Here is a 19,425-nt window from a genome sequence, read left to right as displayed (position 1 = left end):
CTAACACCGCCTTCTGACTAACTTGGACAAGGCTCCAGCTGCCCCCGCCCCCCTTTTCTTTCCAGACATTCCCTAAACTCAACCCAGGGCATATCCAGAAGTCGGTACAGTACAGAGCTTCCATTCAATCGTGGGTGTGTGTGTGTGTGCGCGCGTGGGTGGGTGGGTGGGGATCCCGTTTAGTTTCTCTTAGGCAGATGGAAGAAGTAGATGGGACTTTGGAGGGGTGCATAGGATGATATGGGGTGCTGGTGGCAGGGAAGCGCGAATCCTCTTAGGTCTTCTTTCAGCAGGTAAGGTTCACGGATTAAAGCTGCCCTCCTGCAGAGCTGCAGTGGTGGGTGAGGGTGGTCTCCTGGCTAGAGGGGACTGGAGGAGGGAGGAGATGGAGGGAAATGGACCCTGGATAGGCTCCACCGACACACATTGTCTTGGTGGGTGTCTGCACAGGCTCTGCTGCTGCCTTTGAGAGCTTAGAGCAAGGTAGTACGCTCAGGCTTTTCTCCTTTCCCTCTTCTATAATGTGTTAAAAAGAAGCCAATACCCTTCTAAAATAAGTTTAAAACCTTTTTCTGACTTTCCATTTGAGATGTCAAAGGATTAAATAAATGAAACTTTATTTGACTGGGGAGTTTACCCAGAGACTCAGCGACATCTCTGGTCTTTGGCCTTATTCTAATTCCATGGTGGTAATTACCCTTCGTTTCTTTAAGTGCAATAGATTTATTGCCTTAGAGACTATGCACAGTTTGATTGAATTATTCATTTTTTTCTTTGGTGTAGACTGCATCTGGGGACTCTGATGTGACGTGTAGATTTTTTTTTCAGGAACAAAGGGAATGTGGAAATGAAAGAGAGAGGGAGAGAGAGGCTGGCAGATGTAATGAGACGCGGTGAAGGTGTGCGCAGACTGGCACTCCCACTCCTCCCTTCTGCTCTCACTGCAGCCCTGGGTAACTCGCAGGCTAACACAAACAGCTTTTCTCCCGCAGCCTGCCCTCTGTCACTGTAAGTACATCAGCCTTCTCTTATCAGCATGCAGATTCCAGCCACGCACTCCCCTAGCCTCGGCTTGGCACCGCAGACAGCAAGGGCACGTTTGAAAATTAACTTTTCTAAGCTAGGAAAGGCATGTCTGTGAAACTTATTTTTTATTTATCTTTGTTTTTCTTTGAAAAAAGTTTATGCATTTTTACCACTTTTCTCTGCCTTCGTTGTGGCGCTACATACTGCCACTGTCGCTATGGCTGTGGTCTTCTCAGTAGGATGATGGTCAGATTCGAATGAAATTTAATGTTACTCTCCATCCATTTAAAGTTGAGGGACAACGCCATGCCCTTTTGCAAAATGACATCTTACAGAGTACAGAGCATTATTCAGTTTGCTTTCTGCTTTTGTTCCGACCTCGTCGAGGCAGAGTCCCCAGGGCACTGCTATTTGGGAGTTCAGGTTGTGTGGTTACTCCAAATGCAAATGAAAGGCACTGGGATGCGGGAGTGTTGGTGTGTTTGTTAATCCCGCTTAAGGAAACCCCCTGCGAAAACTTTCTCCGTGGTGATTAAAGTTTTCGACTTCTTCCTTTGTGGCTTTTACACTCGCACTTACTCTTCGTTTCAGTAAAAGTTCTCCTTGGGATTCTGGAGTGAATGCCATTTGTGTTTGTCCTATTTACACAGTAAGCTATGAAGCCCTTCCTGAAAGAAGTCAGCGACCTTAAGAGGAAGTCTATACAGGTCTAAACTGTCCGTATGGCTACTGTAAAAAGACGTTCGAAGCAGCATTCGAGGTTTTAACGACCATTATAGTTTTTGCGTGGGTGTTTTAAATATTAACCTCTCTAGGAGAATTAATTGCGTTGCCCTTCCCAAGTTCAGGGGACTTCTCTCCAGGAACCGCGCGCGTCTTTCATTTGCGAGTTCGCGCCTCTTCTCTGGAGGTGCGAGGCCAAAGTTAGCAAAGCTGAGTTGCCTGTGATGGTTGCGGTGCGCGGGGGACCCTGGGACAGCGCCAAGGCCGAGGCCGCAGCGGGCAGGTAAGTCAGCCCCATCCGCTCGTCCCTCCTCCCTTTTCTGACTCCGGGGAGTTTAGCGCCCGGCATTCCTGCGCCTAGCGGTTCTCAGACCCCTAGAGGGAAGTGAGCTTGCACGCTCCCGGGTCTGGCTGCAAAGTCTGGACGGTCTCCGCTGCTCCGAAGACTTCTAGGAGCCCACAGGCCGGTGCGGACCAGGTGCAGAGCCGGCACTTCAGCCCGCTGCAGCGCTCTCCACCTCAACCACTGCTTGGAATAGCCCTTGCCCTAGGCTTGTGAGGAAACCTTTAGCCAGCACCCCCCCCCCAGGGCCACGTGTCACCCCGTGTAAACCTGAAGTGCTACGCGGAGACCCCAAACTTTAGGGGTCTCCTTTAGGAATCAATGTTATGATCCGCTCCAGATTCCGCCTTAACCATCCACCTTGGTACTAGTTTATTAGTTAAAGTTTAACAAGTCGCTTCTTTTCAGAAGGTCTGTGGCTGGGTATGGGGCCTTGGACCGCAGAGATCTTGATGTTGTCTCCTTTTATATTTGCCTGTGCCAGCGGTCTGCACCTGGTCCTCGGGGTCAGTCTGGCCACCCAGAGTCCTGATATCCTTGTCATTTAAAGAGACTGATGCGCCGGTCATTTGGAAAACCAAACCTGTCTCCGCGCAATTGGAGGAACCCAGGAGCGCTGGTGTTTCTGTCCCTGACGTTTCAGCATTTTTGGTGGCTCTTCCCCGAGAAATTGGGGTTTGGGACCTAACTTACCTAACCCTCTTCTCTCACAGGATTTTAGGACAGGTCATTCGATTTTGACCTCTCCAGGCCTTGGAGAGGTTTTCTTTTTGCCCCCTGTGATTGAGTTCCAGGGCAGGCAGCACTTTGTGAGACTAAAGAACTTAGCTCTGAACCTGCAGTCCCCTTCACTCCCCTCACCTTGCCCACTCAAACAGAAGAGATGTCTAGGCTAGAAGCTCAGGTCTGTACTTGCCTTTTGGGCCTCAGAGGTCAAGGGATGGCTCTGCAGTACTGGGAACTTGGGCCTACTAGGAGCTGGCCTGCTGGTTGCTGGAAAATACTCTTTGCTGGCCTCTAAGTCCTGGTGCCTGGAGGCAGCTTTTCCAGCCCTGAAAGTTGCTGAGGGCGATGTGGACAGACACAAGATTTCTTGGAGACGTTCTCCTACCAATCAACAATCACCAAACTAGCTTAACTCATAGTCCCTAAGCTCCCAACCCTCAAGCATCATGCTTCCCACAGAGGCAGAAACATCTGGCTATTCCTTGTGGCCCACTGACCTAGATGATTCTTCCCACCTTCATTCCCATCTTTTTCTTTCAGATGGAAGCAAACAGTAGTACAGTAAGAGGCCAATGTGTTTGACATCTATGCTACTTCTTTCTTCTGGGTTTGCTTCTCTCTCCATTTTCTTGAAAGTTAATGTAACAAAAATGAGATATTCTCCTCTTTATCTTTTATCACTTAATCTATTGGCAATTTTAGATTGCCAGGGTTTTTTTTTTTCTGAGTCTTTTGGTCAACTTTCCTGATCCCTTTCTCCTGGTTTGTATCTGCTTTTACTGTCTTTGTTAATAAACAAAGATGTCTAATAAGGTGTCTCAAAGTGGCCATCTCACATCAGTTTCTACACAGTAGAAGCCTTCACAGATCTCTGCGGTTATTCTGCTTATGTCAGAACCTCTCTCCAACTTTTTACTCTTGATGTAGTTTTGACTCTCCACTGCCCTCAGTTTCTCAAATCTAGGCTATTATTTTAGGCCTGGTTTCAGCCTGGCCAACCGCATCCTGTGTGCATTGTGTCTAGTTAGCTCTGCAATGCTTTCAAAGCTAGTTTTACCCATCTCTTATTCTGCATCTCAACTATCTACATCACTATTATCCCTGCTCTGACAAGTCCTCCAGTCTTTCTTTCTTTCTTTCTTTCTTTCTTTCTTTCTTTCTTTCTTTCTTTTTGGCATGGAAATAAAGTTCTAGTTCTTTGCTTCTTTAGGCCATTCTATATAGGCCCTCCAAAATTTGACCCTACACAGGAATAAAAGGAAATTCTTAATTTGGGTAGGTTTTATTTGGGGTAGGTTTTATTCTTCTATCAATATAAATTTCTATATCTGAGTTTGACAATTTTATGTGCTATCCTGTGGCACTTGAATCTCTTCATCTTCTGTGACCTCTAAGTCTCCTCTCTTGAAATTGTCTCTCCAAATCTTTTTCTTTACAAAGTTGAGATAATACACATGTATCACCCACTCAATATCATGTAACACAGACTTATTCATATAAAAACAATTATTTTCTATTTATTGTTAAATGACATTAAATTTTCTTTGGTAGTTTACATGTCTTGTTATTTATAATAATTTTAATCCATAAAATTTATATTCTGAATGACCTCCAGAACACTGCTACCTAAATAAGTTAGAAATTGTCTTTCTTTTTTCTTTTAATTTCTTCTCCATCTTTTAAAACAAGTTTCTCTTTTATTTACTGAGATTCTACTAACTGTTGTCTTCATTATCTCTGCTTCCTACATCTTTCTTTTCACTCTTTTGACCACTTGTCTCTCTCATCCCTCGTGTTATTCATCCTTTTATTCCCTTCTTTCCCTCTTCCTGGTCTCTTCAGCCCTTGTCTTCCCCCTTCTCCCAAGTTTCTCCCAAGATTCACATCTGTGGTCTGGCTCTACCGCAGTACTTAACATTCAGCCCCTGCCTCCTCTGTCACCTAACTTTTCCAAAGCACTTGCTACCCACCCCTGCAGTTTCTTTCCCACTCGACGTCCTCGCTCCTTCCAGTCCGCTCCTCTCTTCTCCTCCCCATCGCCCACCTTTCCCGCACCACCTCACTCACTTTCCCTGACTCCTCCTCCTAGCAGCAGCAGCCCTGAGAATGCTGCCCCGGTCCCCTCTTCAGCCTCCCTGCCCTCCACGCAGTGCGTGTTCCTGGTCCCCTCTGACCCCGACTCTCCGTCCTCTTTGTCCCCTTCCCCTTCTCTTTGGAAGTCGCCCCACTGTCCCGGCCGGCTCTAAATCCAGCCCCGGGTCTCTGCCCTTCGCTCGCGGTTCTCCCGCGCGCCTCTGCCTCGCGCTCTCCCCTCCTCGCCCCCAGCCCTCCCCTCCGCCCAGCTCCCGCCCGGCTCGCCGCCTCCCTCGCCTCTTGTCTCGTCTTGCCTGTGTTGTCTGGGAGGGGAGCCCTGCCTCCTCTCCCTCGCTCAGATCAATGCCCTGGCCACTCACTTTCTGATGTTGCACGACGGGAAATGCTTTGAATACTTACGACATGGCCGCTCACACTGATTGCCAAGATTGACAGCATAACCATCGTCTTCACTTGTTCCGGGGGGAGCCCCCAGTCACCCCGCTCTGCGCGCACCTCCTGGCACCCCCGCGGCAAACTTCTGCGGCTTCGCGCTGCCCCCGCCCGGGGCGGGACGCCCCGCAGACTCGAGTTAGCGGGCTGTGGGGCCGCAGCGCTGGGGGGGCTCCGCTCCCGTGCACCCCAGCCCGTGCTAATTGACCTAGCATCGACTTCCCTCGTTCATTTTTTTTTTTATTTGTATCTTTCCCTTTTTCTTTAATGCCATTTACTCCTGCGGCGCAGCGCACAAGGAGCCCTCCCGCGCGGTACCATCCTGGAGCCCGCCCAGGTAACCCGGACGGAGCGAGCGACCTAGAGCGAGGGAGGCCGAGCGAGAGCGCGGCCGGCTAGTGAGCTACCTGTTGGGGAGTCGGCGGGGCCGGGGCGCGAACCCTGGGCCGGGCCCCAGCGCCCGCCCCCAGCGCCTGCGCTCCTGCCCTTCCGGGCAGCCCAGGGTTAGTTTCTCCGAGCTGAGACTGCGGGGCTGGGGTAGGGCAGGCGGAGGGACTGGAGTGGAGCGAGCCGAGCCCCGAGAGGGCGCGGGTTGCCGGAGCCGGGGCCGGTTTCCGTACTTGGCTGGGGAGGGGTGAGGGTGGAGGAGGAGCGGGAGGAGGGCGCTCAGCGGGGCGACGCGGAGGGGGAGAGGAGGTAGAGAAGGGGCCCGAGCGCCGGCCGCTCGCTGGCGGACGCGCCGATCCCCACGATGCGTCCCCCTCTTGTAGAGTTGTGCCTTGTTCCGGAGGCGGTGACAGATCTGCGTGGCGGGCTTCTGATTTTTCTTGCCCCCCCCCAAACTCCCTAAATCCACTCCGAGAAAACACATGTTGTAGCTTTAGATAACTGTGCGTAGGACACTAAGGACAGACAACGCAACCTTTGACAACAGAAAGCTGTTATCGCCATCCTAAGTATTCGTCCGGAAATCTGTCTGCCCTCTCGGCCCACCTTATTCCTCCACCTCCGCCTCCCGAATAGATTATTCTAATTTCTATAACTGGGAATGATATGAAAAAGAAGTCAGGTGGCTTAGAGAATGAATTTTTAAGTCTCCGCGAAAGTTTGAGGTAGGTATTTCATGGAAGTTCGCGCCAAGTGTGTGATGGAGGAAGCTTGTGTGCCCGTGTGTGTAGTGTCTCTCTCTCTCTCTCTCTCTCTCTCTCTCTCTCTCTCTCTCTCTCTCTCTCTCTCTCTCTCTCTCTCTCTCTCTCTCTCTCTCTCTCTCTCAGCTTTTGCTCAGAGGGTTCAGAAGGGACTCTTGGGTGGTAATGCCCCCTTTGCCCACAAGAGGGCAACATCCCGAGGGCTTTGTGAGCGCTGTATCTCTGGTTATCGCAGCAGGCTCGCTTGCGTTTAGAGAAAGTTATACCGAAACTTTCAAAGTGATATCACATCTTATTTCGTGATACTAAAAAAAAAAAAAGACATGAAAAAGACAGGAGGAAAAAGATAGAAGAGAAGAAACAAGAGAGAACGAGGAAAGAGGCAGCAGCCTACTCCAGGAGAGCCCTAGTCAGAGAGACTAGGGGGAGGGCTGTTTTAATTGTGGGTTTGGCCGACTGACGACTGGAGTGCCCTCCTCGGCTGTCTTAGTTGTAGCCGGAGGTCATGTAAATCGACCTTAAAAGAATGCATAAGCCATAAATTAAAATAAACCCTCACCCAAGGGCTGATCCATAACTAGGCAATATCCAACCTGGACAAAACGGGCTTCCTTTACGAGCCGACATAAACCGCATCCCCCCAAAGAATAGAGACTAAATGCAAAGTAAGTTTCCTAGCGAATATTTTGCTTTCTTAAAAAGTGTTGGGTTGATTCGTCGTGTGACTGCAATTTCGCAGTTTTCGGAGCGCTTCAGCGTCCGCCAGGCTCGGGGTGCGGGAGGTCGGGAGGACCCGCTGACCTGCTGGGCTGCTTAAAGCTACCCCCACCCCACCCCCCATTTTGGTTGGGAGACTTTAGCTATTTGTAGGGTTGACGCTGGGTGAGGGCGGGCGGGATTTGAGGATCTCCACCGCCGCTCTCTTTGCCCGGGGGAAGTTTACTCCGAGGAGTGCGGAAAGAAAACCCGGGTGGCTAGAAAACGCGTGCGCTCCCTTCTCTCGCCCGCACCCCAACACCACTCTGCCACAACTTTCTTGGGACCTTGCGCGAGTGTCTCCGCTTCCCTCCGCGTCTCTCCCTTTTCTCTCCTCCCCCCATTATTGGACATTACTTTTTATGATCTTTTCAGGAACAAACAAACCGAACTCCAAGACAATCCGAAACCCAAGTGCTAATCTGTGGTCTTCTGTGCCCGGACGCGAGGGCGGCGGTGCCTGGCCCGATGGGGGCGTGGGTGAGGGGCGGCCCAGCCCGGCCCCGCGCGGTTCGGCCCCGGAGTCTGTCCGCTCGGCGCAGAGCGCTCCGCACGTTTCTCCCAGCGCTCCGCGGCCCTGAGCCCGGCCCGCGCCCTCCGTCCTTCTCGGCTCCCTGCCCGGGCCCCGCTGCCCTCTGCAGCTGGGCCGAGTCCGCCGCTCCCCGGCTCGGCCGAGGCCGGGGGCGGTGCTGCCACCCGCCCGCAGGCCCAGCCGAGCCCGGCCGCTCCCGGGGGAATTGCTTTCTTCTTTCTCCCTTAAAGGGCCGGGCCGAGAAGGAAAGGGGCTGTGCAGAGGCTGCTGGGGTTGAGCTCCGGGCGGGAGGAGAGGCCCAGGGTTGCAGTGGACAGATTAGTTCTGTGCCGGGCTGTTTTCCCGGCGCTCCACGGAACTTTAAGATAAAAAGAGAATTGGTGTGTGCTCGGAACAGATAAAAGGTGGTTGTTGCCAGCGTGTTTTGAGTTTTATTTAAGCGGTCTTAACGTTGACCAAGTTTGAAAATGTTTGTTTTGTATGAATTACCAGATATTGAATGCCGTCCTGTTTGGGGACTAAAAATAAGTCTTCGACTGGGCTGGCAGAGCTGGGCTGTTAGCAGGTTGGGCTGTCCTGGGCTGCTTCTGTGAGGGCTGCGCCTGAAGTTTCAGTCTGGAGATGGCCCGCAGCCGCCCCCGCGGCACACTGGGCCGGACTCGGGACCTCAAGCCGCGCTGTCAATGGGGCGCTCCGTGACGTTGGCGTCCCGGGAGCTGGTTCCGGGCGCGCACTCCTGCTGCCGGGCGCTTGGCCCTGGACCGGCTGCCGGGCCAAGAACCCAGTGGAATAGGGATCAGCAAACGCCCTCCCCGCTCCCTCCGCCCAGCAGGGTCTCCTTTCTTTTGCCCTGTGTAGTCACATGCCTAGGTTTTTCCCTGGGTCCCGAGGAGAACAGACACGGCCCCGCCCAGTCTATTTCTAGGAGGTGGGTTTGGTGAATAAAAAGGTCAAGCGGTCGGTCGGGTCCGCGAGCTGGTCCATGGCTAGGGGAGACGGGACAGACACCTGGCAAGGCCCTCCCCGCTGGTTCCCTCCACCCTGGCAGGCCCGCCCGCCTGCGGCTGGCTCCTTAGGCCACATTCTTGCACTAAGTGCAGGAGGCGGTGGGAAAAGCAATCCTGAGCCGGCCCGGAGCCCGAGAAGCTGGTCCCGCGATGGCATTTTGTTTTGAACAGTTGCTGGGGTTGACGTTTCCTCATAAGGTAAGGTGTCACTGGACAGCTGGCTGCCCAAATGCCACATGTATAATTAGCCTGCGCACTCAGCACCTCGTCCGCGGCCCGTAGGCACGGGCTTGGCCGACTTGACCCACTCAGCTCCACTCTGGGCTGCAGGATTCCCGAGGGAGGCCCAACTGGCCAGGACAACACTGGGGGGCTCTGGCCGGAAGACTTTGGCAGTGTGGCCTCGTTTATGCTTATTCTCTTTTCTTCTTTATTTTGTCTCTCTTTTTTCAGCCGAGGGGAAACTACTGGAGAGAGGGTTTATCTGACATCAGCCTTAGGGAACAGACAGATTCAATGCGTAAAGGAGAAAAAAAATCTGGCAGTTCATTTGCTCTCCACACTGTGCCCTATGGCAGGACCGCTGTTCCTCCTGTGTCTGCACCAGCCCGGTAGGACCAGCCAGGCTTGACACTGTAATCCTGGCTTGGTAGGAACCGCAGGCTTCCATTGTGGACCGTTCAGTGTCTCTGTGTTTCCTCCTGCCCCTGCTCCCAGAGGTATTCCAAAGTTGGTATCTATGTCCTGATTGCAGCTTCTGGTTCCCCCTCCAGGCCTAGCCGCTTGGGGCTGCTAGTGATCCTGTGGGGGAGCCTGGAAAGAGGGATGGCACTCAGATTCCCATTCACATGCATCTTCATTCTCTCTCTTTCCTTCAGCCTGGGGTTCTTAGGAGCAGCACCTTGGCTTTTCTGTCCAGAATGGTGCTTGAGCTTCCTACCTAGCTCCCCAGACCCCACCCAGCCTTAGGTCAGTTTTAGCTTACACTTTCTGGCAGAGACCAGATTTCTGCAGCCTGAACATGACCTTCCTTCTGTCACCCTGTGCAGTCACCATGGAATTCAACACTCAGCATTGGGCACTTGCATCAGCCTCCCTCCTCCCCTTGCCTCTCGGCCACTCAGATGTGCTTGATACTTACTAGAAGATTCCTTTTATTTCAACACAACCAAGCAAACATCCTAGATCTTCCACAAGTTGAATGGGACAGGGGTAGCTTTTCTATGGCAGCAAGAGTGTTTCTTCATGGGAAGTGAGGAATGGTTTATTACGTTTTATTTGATCTTTATGTGACCAACATAATAATTTCTTATAGTAGGAGAAAAGTTACGACTGATTTTTTAAATTCTATCAGCCCACACAGGTATTATCTATGTACTTTTGAGAGCATCTTTCTTGAGTACATACTTGAGCACATGAGTAGGCAAAATGACATGCAGGTTTTTTTCTCCTACACTTTTGAAAAGCCTCATAGAGAAAAACCTCAAAGAGAAATCATCCCTCTTCCTAAAAACAGAGCAAGAAACTCCAAAAATCTTTAAAACCTTGAAGCATGTGTGTGCATACTTACTAGTTTATGACCAAAGGTAGGAAGTAGGAAGGATCCAGACATCAGGTGTAGGTCACTAATTCCTCAGGCAATCTGACTTTGTCTGTTGCTTTTCTTCTGCACTACCAGCATCTCCTTTCCCCTCCACTCTTCCATATTCTTTTAGTTATAGTGGCAAGACTGGATAACTTTTTAAATTTATCCTGTTTATTATAGCTTGTATTTGTTGTTTTATAAGTGATGAGAAACAATTTTCTCTTGGCAAAAATGTCTTTTTTACAACTGAGTTTTTTATTATGAATACAATACAAATTTCTATAATAATATTTTGTGCGATACTCAACAATATATCATAAAATAAATATAAGAAGTATTATTAACAAAGCAGTTCTAAGTACCAATACCTTAAGCTGATTCCATAATGGATTCAATAACTGAATACCTAGATGAAATGATATTTTGTAGGAATATTATATTATCTGCTGGGCATTTTTCCATCAGTAGTAACAAACCACAGATGTTTTTCTTTTTTAAGGGGAAAGCAGATATTCACAATATGTTAATTTAACTAGCAAATCTTCCTTTTTTAAGGTTTAAAAATATGTCACTTTAATAACATAAATGATAAAACTGGGTGGTATTATTGACAATTTATGTCCATTTCTATTTGACCTCTTTTAAAAACTATTGGATTGTCTGATCAAATTGCTACACATATCCATCTTATAATAAATAAATCAGTGATGTTTTAAATAGGTCTCTTTCAATTAGTATAATAGGTACTGGAATAAATTTTCTATTAAATAAGACAACATACACTAGCTTTAATCCTTACTTTTAATATCTTCTATACTTTTCATTTTTGTTAGGTTATATATCTTTTCTTAGAGAATATATATATATATATATATATACATATACAAGAGAATATGTACATAAGAATATATACATATTCTCTTATATACATGTATATCTAACAATTTACAAACAACATTCTTTGAAAGTATAGTATAGTACAACTAAAATTTTGATTTTATGTGAAAGCTATTTGTTTAAATGTAGTTTAGGGATGCATATATATCAATTGATGTTTTTGAAGTCAAGTGAAACATTCCATCAAGCTAATGTGTCTGAGAGTACCATATCAGGCACAGAGAGGTACTAGAAATGATAAAACACAGATAACTTGCAGGAAGATGATTTGCAGATGGAATGTATTATCTGCTGTCATGGGGTTAGATGGGTCATATTACCATTTTTTAAAATTAATCTAGGTTATTTCAGAATTATCAAATTAGGTTAGTATATGAGATTTAATAAGAACTATAGATTTATTATAGAAACCTGATAAAAATGAACAAATCAACAAATATTCATTGCTTTTTAGAGTAATAAATGGACTATCTTTGGGTTCATATTTATTCTTGCTTAAAAATATGACTCTGCCTCTTATTTTTTTTATAGCAAGGAAACTAAGGTACTAGAACATTTTATGTTCTCATTCTGATTCAATGTTTTCTACTGATTATTTCCCAAATGTCAAAATATTCAAGCAAAAAAGAGTGGATATTCAGGTAGAGCATATGAAAAGCAATTTTTATTAGATGCAAGCATATTTTAAATGTATATCATTTCCTTTTCACTTGAAGTTCTTCAATTGTGATCTGAAAGCTGTTTTGATGCCAGTTATATCAGAAACTCATCATCCCCTCATAATACATTCATTATTCATTCTTAGGAAGAGTGTTTTTATTTTCCTTATTCTGTGGAAGAGGGTAAAAGCTTTTCAGTTAATTATTTTGTTTAGATATCTACTCAAACTGGAAATAGTTCAAGATTTGCATTAGATATTTTGATAGAGATTTTCAAGTTTTAAGTACCCAATTGTCATAGTTTGGATAAAAATATCAATTGAAGAATGTGGGTGGAGGTTGAAAAATGGAATGTCATTTAAATCTACTACAGACTCTCTCACTTCCAAAAAATGGTGCTAGTCTGTTTTTCCTCAAATTTGTGGTAGTCCTAAAAAAGGGAACATAAAACCCTAAAACCTCAGAGAAACAGTATTGATTCAATTCTTAACTGCAAATCCTTCATATCGTTGCTCAAAATATCCAACGTTACACCAATATTAGCCATTCTTTTTATAGTGACACCATGCTTAGTAAAAAACTTCTAAGCACTGAGGTCAGGTGTTGAGATTGGATTCTAGTTTATTTTTTATGAATCAGATAAAGATTTCTGTGCATGAGACCATATGTGAAGATGAGAGAACAAGAACATTTCCATATCAAAGGCAATATATCTGAGGCTGCATGGTAATTAAAATGCAGTGGTTTGGACTCTGTGCACTAGCACTTAAGCAGAGCATTGCCGGGACCTTGTGCATCATGCAGGCGGTTGTCTCTTGCATACTTCTTGAAATACACTTATAATTTTGTACATACATTTATGCCAGTCCACACTTTTCTGTGGATAATTTGTATTTCATCCAAACCATTCAAAGTAGAAGTTATTTTTTGAGCTACCCCCTCATTATGGCTTTTGTGCATCAACTATTTTTATTCTAGTTGTTTGTATTTCCTTTTACCAGAATGATGGCTTGTTTATATTCAGAATCTCTTCTTGCTCCTCTAAGACCCCTAATATATCACTCATTTTACCATTCACTGAAAAAAACTTTCATCTTTAGGAAAGATGTGAGTTATTTTTTGAGGTTAATTGTAGATGCTGTAATCTATTATAAACTAATAAACCACATTAAAATCAACTGCCTAGTTATTTCTACTTTATAGTGCTAATATATTTGGTAATCTTCACTAACTTACATAAAGCATAACAGAAAAATTCCTTCAGTATGCTTAAAGAAAAATTTGAATTGCTCCTTTTCTACTTTTTAAAAGCATAAAAATATGCAGTAGCATTTTCTTTCATACTACTTTAAGTGAAAAGCAATCATTTAAAACTATAGAAATCTTTATATTTATCTGAAGTGTTCTCTTCACATTCAGAGAGAGATGTTTGATATTATTTGTAAAGAACCAAGATAATATCTTAACCTGCAATTATTTGAGATAGAATAGTAAAATAAAAATCTAACAATCTTGTATGTATTTAGTAATTTTTGCATCTTTGGTAACTAGCTTGAATTTGCTGCTCTGTAATTTTCTGGATTTTCTATTTTGGTATTTGCTCTCTGCCTATGAACATTTTGCTGTGGTACATGTGGCAAGGAATTCACTGATGTATTTTATTTACTAAGCTCCCATGGTTTATAAGGCTTTTTAAAGATTTCTCTAGATTGAAGTACCAAGTATTGAAGCCTAGAATGATATTATGACATCCTTTAAGAATTTTGGTTGTTTTTAAGTATTTTGGATCAATTACTTAAGTTTATTGATTTGTTGCTTTTAAATGATGACATGTATAAATAGGCATTATAAATATAGGATAAGTGCATTATATGCTGTGCACATTAGCGTGTGTGCAAACATTCTATGTCCTTTTATTTTGAGTCCTCTCTTGATCTTTTCCTCCTTCAAAATTCTCACAATATAACTCTTTAAACGATCTTTTATTCTTGCTTCCTTCAATAATTTGTTGTTTTTAGTCATTGTAATGAGACAAATTGAATTGTCTGTCTTTAATATAGTCATTCAGATGCAGAAAGGGACTTTAGTACTATTTGTGATTTTGACTTCACTGAGCACAATCTCTGCTTCTCTGAAAAAGTAGTTCTTTAAGCATAGACAAAGTAATTTAAAGATGCTTCACTTTCCAGTACTACAACAAGCCCGATATGTCGAAAAAAGAAAATGCAGTGGATTTTTTAAAATGAAGGGCATAGATTTTAAATGGAACTCATTCTCAGGCATGGTTGCAAATGCTTCCTTTTATATTTTTTACAAACAGATCATTGGATAATGTGATTGAGCTCATATTAAGTTCCAGGCACCCTGAAGGGCATCTTTGAAACCACGAATTTTTACTTGTGAAGGATTTTCTCTTCTACTGAAGATTTTAATGTTTAGTAGGTGGGGAAACTTAGGCACAGTTGTTTTGCTGTTAAGCAGGTCATTGATAGATCTTTGTAAGAATGCCCCTAACTTGGAAAAAAATTGTTTTTGTTCTTTCTTGGGAAGGATTACTACAGGGTGTGTTATTTTCTCAGTAGTAATCTCCACTATCTCCATGGGCATTGGCCTTTCTATATACAAGAAATCAGGCCTTCCTCCCTCAGTATATCAGTACTATCATCCCTAAGCCTCAGTGTCTATCTGTAAAATGGGAGCAGCAGTAATATCTATCTTATAGAATTATTGTGAAGATTAAATGAGATAAGTGTAAAGCTCTGAACTCAGGGATTTGTTAAAATAAATATTTAATACATTTTATTGCTGTTGAAGTAATAAGTAAGATTACTTAGTAATATCACTAAGAATTAAACAGATCTGGCTTCCCATTCCCTATATACTTGCTATGTAATGTTTGGCAAGTTACATAATCTACTTCTTTTTTTTCTTATATAAAATAGAAACAAAAATACAATATTTTTCTTTCCTATGAAGAAGACTTCATCTTTAGTCTAGGAGACTTGGGATAGAGTCACAAGTGACTAAATGTAGAATTTTGATGCACAATTTCTAAAATTTGATATAATTTCAATTTTACTAGAGGGAGACTGGGAGAGATTTGAAAGGTCAATTCACATATCATTCTCCAGATAGTATTGGTTATCCTTTCTTTACTTGAGTTAGTTAATATGCCCTCTTTATTTTGAAAACTCCCAAATAAGGAGGTTTTATAAACCTCTTTGGTTATATATACAAACAACCAACATCTGGAAAGTTCTTTTTGTCATATATGTATGTATAGATATATCTATATATATCTATAATATATATCTGTTTTCTATTGCTTTCACTTTAAGAGAAAATGAAAATAGGCATTTTTTCTCATTTGAAGGTAGGCCTGGACCAAAATTAGTCTTTTAATCTTTATTTCTTGAATCTTTGTTTTTATAAAATCTTATTTCCTAAACTAGTTGTGTGACATTGGAAAAATTATGCATTTGCAAGTCTCAATTTCCTCATCTTAAATATGGGATTGTATATAATTCATCACATAGGGTTGCTGGGAAGATTAAATCAGAAGATGCTGTATATGAAAATATGTAAAACAGTTCTGGACAAGTATATTAGGATAAATTGACAATAGGCATATGATCAGTGCTAGAACCATGGAATGAAAAGGGTCCTTAATTCTATTATATTATATATAACTCTCCATTTTTTCTTTTTTAGGGTCTGGGGATGGAACCCAGAGCCATTCGACCTCTGAGCTACATACCCTGCCCTTTTTTAAAAAAATTATTCTTTAGTTTCAAACAAGGTCTCACATAGTTGCGGAGGCCTCACTAAGTAGCTGAGGCTGTCCACGAACTGCGAACCTCTGGTCTCAGACTCCCGAATGCGGGTATTACAAGTGTGTGCGCCACCACTGCTGGCTATAACTCTCCAGTTTTAAAAGTGTTTTCATATTCACTGCCTCCTTCAATAAACGGTATGCAGGGTAGATAAACTTACCAGTCGCACTGTCTGACTTCCTACTTGATATGAATAAGTATTTCAGTTGAGTTTTGCTTCAGGATATTATTTACTTCAAACAAAGGTTGTATATCATCAATTAGGACTGGTCTTTTTTTTTGGCCTTCTTATTTTCCAGTCTCTTCCATAGAATGTCAATGCTTATTTATTTTATCTTCATGTTTACTTCCAGAGCCAATCTATTGTATTTCCCATATACCAATATGAACAAACAATATCATGTTAAGTCAGAAGTATTAAACATTGGTTCTACATGTTTTTGATTAATATAATATAGAAAGTAACTGTTCTCTACTGTGGTTAGTTTGATAGGCAACAGTCTTTCAAAATTTGGGGTTCATGAGGGAGGATTAATAAAAGGATCCTTGATGGGGAAGAGTTGGAAACCACTTGATTACATGATTTCAAAGATGGAAATGCACGGCCCCAGAGAGAAGTTATAATATTGCTGATTCTAGGCAGTGTGCTAAGTATTTTAATAGAGATATGTTTAAGAGCAGAAGCCCTATGTCTAGCAGAAGGTGGCCTTTGATCTGTGATATAAAGCATGATTAGGGATAGGTTTTAGCTAACCTTCTAAAAAACATTGACTATTGGGGAATATTTGATAATATTGCTGACTGTTCTATAAGTCTGATAATGAACTGTCTCATATTTGTATCTTTGTGACTTCTAGAAAGGCCATGTCTGTCATGAATATGATAAGGCCACAGGCCAGCAGCTTAACCACTGTACTTTTTCATAGCTTTGTTTTGTGGTCAGGGACATTGTGAGTATATTTTAAGGTACAAAGGATTCTTTCAAATTATCACTTTCCTTCAAATTTGTCAAATAGGTATGAAAATTAAAATTAGTGGCACATTAATATATGAACTGATGATTCAGGCCTATGAGTGAACAAAATCTTATATTTTTTCAATTGTCAAATATAGTCTTAGAAAAAGAGTTATATATGGCAACTTTCAAAATTGGGTATTATTTGTCAATTTCCCTTATTTGTTGCAGGAATTTAGGTTTTTCACATTTATAATTAAGTTTTTCCAACTGTGAAGTTGGCATATTTTATAATTTTTTTGGTGGTCCTGGGGATTGAATATAGGGGCCTTTTACCTTGGAGTGACATCCCAGCCCTATTTTCTTAATTCTTTATTTTGAAACAGGGTCTCACTAAGTTGTGGAGAGTCACACACTAAGTTTTGGAGGCTGGCTTTGAACCTGCGATCCTCCTGTCTCAGCCTCCCAAGCACTGGGATTACAAGCATGTACCATCATGCCTGGCTATAATTTTTTTAAATTGTGAGGTAGTATAAGAAAAATTTTCAGAGTGATTCAGACTTTTTGGAAATACAGATGAACAGTATACAACGATAATGACAAAACAGAATCAGTTGCAGGAGCAGTAGTAGCAGAATAATCCCTTCCTACTCCTGATCACTTTCAAATAGGGATGCTAAATCTATTCTTTGTTAGTTTTGTAATCTGGTAAATCAGGTTTTCTAACACTTTGAAATCCTTTTCTCTGAGTCCACAGGCCTTCTTTTCTGTTTCTGATCTACAACTTCTTGGATATTTATTAATGTGTTTCTCCAAATTAAATACATTTATCAAGGTTCTGTAACTTATATGAGGTTATGACATTACCAGGGCCTGGTGGTCACGTAGGCTATAGAAGTGACAGCCCTGGTTTCCAGTAACTTTCACCTGTGGTTTTCCTTACCACTGCTTTGGCACCAGGAAACTTTTGCATTATTGGTAAAACCATGGGCTATCGGGAGATGAAACCTCTGCTTAAAAAAAAAAAAAAAAAAAGTCCCCAAAGCTAAGTAAAGGAGGGAAAAAAGATGCAAATTTCTAGAAAACTATTTAAAGGTACCCCCCTTAGTCATATTAAATTTGTTGTGATTCTTTAAAGAGATTTTCCTTCAAAACTTTCAGTTGAGCTCTTTAATCAGAGGCAAAACCCCCAACAACAAGAAAACAAATTGAAATGATGTGGCAGCTGAAGAGTTTAAATAACTTGGAACACAGCATATTAATAAACTAAGTCTCAGGGAAGTTTTTTACTCTTGAGTCTAAAGATGTGAATACACACTGGAGGAAAATTTGATGATTTAAAGATTTTTTAGCTGTAGTCCTTTCCCATTATAAAAAAACACATTGAAAATAGCTATATTGAGGTTTAAAAAGGGATTAAAGGGAATGGCTCTTAAAAAAAAGGGGATTTAAATCTTGGAACCCTTAAAATGTTTAGCAATTTATTTTAATTTCTATTACAATATTCTTAGGCAGAAATAGCCAGCTTTTCAGAGGTCAGACACATGATTATTATAGACAACAGTAGGCTCAGAGAATGCTTCTATTTGTGCTTTTTGTATAGGTTTGTGTGAAGAGATTTGCTAAAGTTGTGTTATGCTCATTTAATACTTTTATGTTTTAAATTGTGTGGCATTCTATAAGAGGAATGGGACTGATGAACTTGGAGACTTTAATTATTATGTGTGGCATGACAGGGAAGAATGAAAAGCAGCTTGACTTTTAACTATGATACCTCGAGCCCATTTCCAAAGCACTCATCATAACCAGCTATATCTTAGTGGTAACATTTTGTGTTTTTATTTATTTTTTTGTTATATTCACATGGAAAGCTCCTCAATGTTAACAGGATTCGTGTGAATAGAATATATAGAAAAGTATATTACTTCATATTGTACATTTATATTTTTATTTTATATTTTCTTTGTACCACTTTTATATATATATATATATATATATATATATATATATATATATATATTTTTTTTTTTTGGTGGTACTGGGGGTGGAATCCAGGGGCTTTCTACTCTGGGCTATACTCTCAGACCTATTTTATACTTTATTTGGAAACAGGGTCTCACTAAGTTGCTGAGAGCCTCACTAAGTAGCTGAGGCTGACTTTGAACCTGTGCGATCCTCCTTTCTCAGCCTCCCAAGCGCTGGGATTACAAGCGTGCGCCACCACGCCCGGCTCACTTTTAAATATTTGGATTGTTCTTTTTCCTTTTTGGTCTGGATAAACTATGTAATTAAAATTACAACATAATAAGACATTTGTATCAATGTCTTCTGTATTTTACAAGGATATGATAATACAATTTGTAGTTTTGCTTATTTAACAAGTTTACATCTGAGATAATTTAAAAACAGAAGTATGATTTTATTACATTTAGCAAGAGGGGCAGTAAATTACTTGGTCACACTAAATTGTTCCTAATGAGACCTCTCTTTAGTTATGTTTCTAATGCATCTTATAAGTAAATATTATTTGATAATTAATAGTTTTTCCTTTAGTATGAGAATATGGTAGCATTGTAGTGGGTTCACTCTGCTTGATAGGAGTGACTGTATTAACATTTCCAGTAGCTGAGGTCAAAGGGGCAGAACTTAGGATATTCAAGGACAGAAGGAAATAGAGATCTTGGGTCTTTAGAAAATCAAGGTACAAGT

General features: G+C 42.5%; 1 protein-coding gene across 1 annotated transcript in view; it reads left to right on the top strand.

Moving 5' to 3' along the window:
• Positions 1-847: 847 nt before the first annotated feature.
• The window catches only part of SOX6 (SRY-box transcription factor 6), a gene marked incomplete at both ends in the record, with an annotated part of 599,473 nt that continues 580,895 nt past the window's right edge, over positions 848-19,425 (top strand). The window contains one exon of the mRNA XM_080715779.1: positions 848-1,008. Within this exon, the coding sequence (XP_080571905.1) occupies positions 848-1,008 (161 nt within the window). The remainder of the gene's footprint in view (positions 1,009-19,425) is intronic.

This window comes from Muscardinus avellanarius, assembly GCF_963383645.1.
Source record: "Muscardinus avellanarius genome assembly, chromosome: 1".
Taxonomy (NCBI): Eukaryota; Metazoa; Chordata; class Mammalia; order Rodentia; family Gliridae; genus Muscardinus; species Muscardinus avellanarius.
This window is presented reverse-complemented; position numbering and strand designations above follow the sequence as displayed.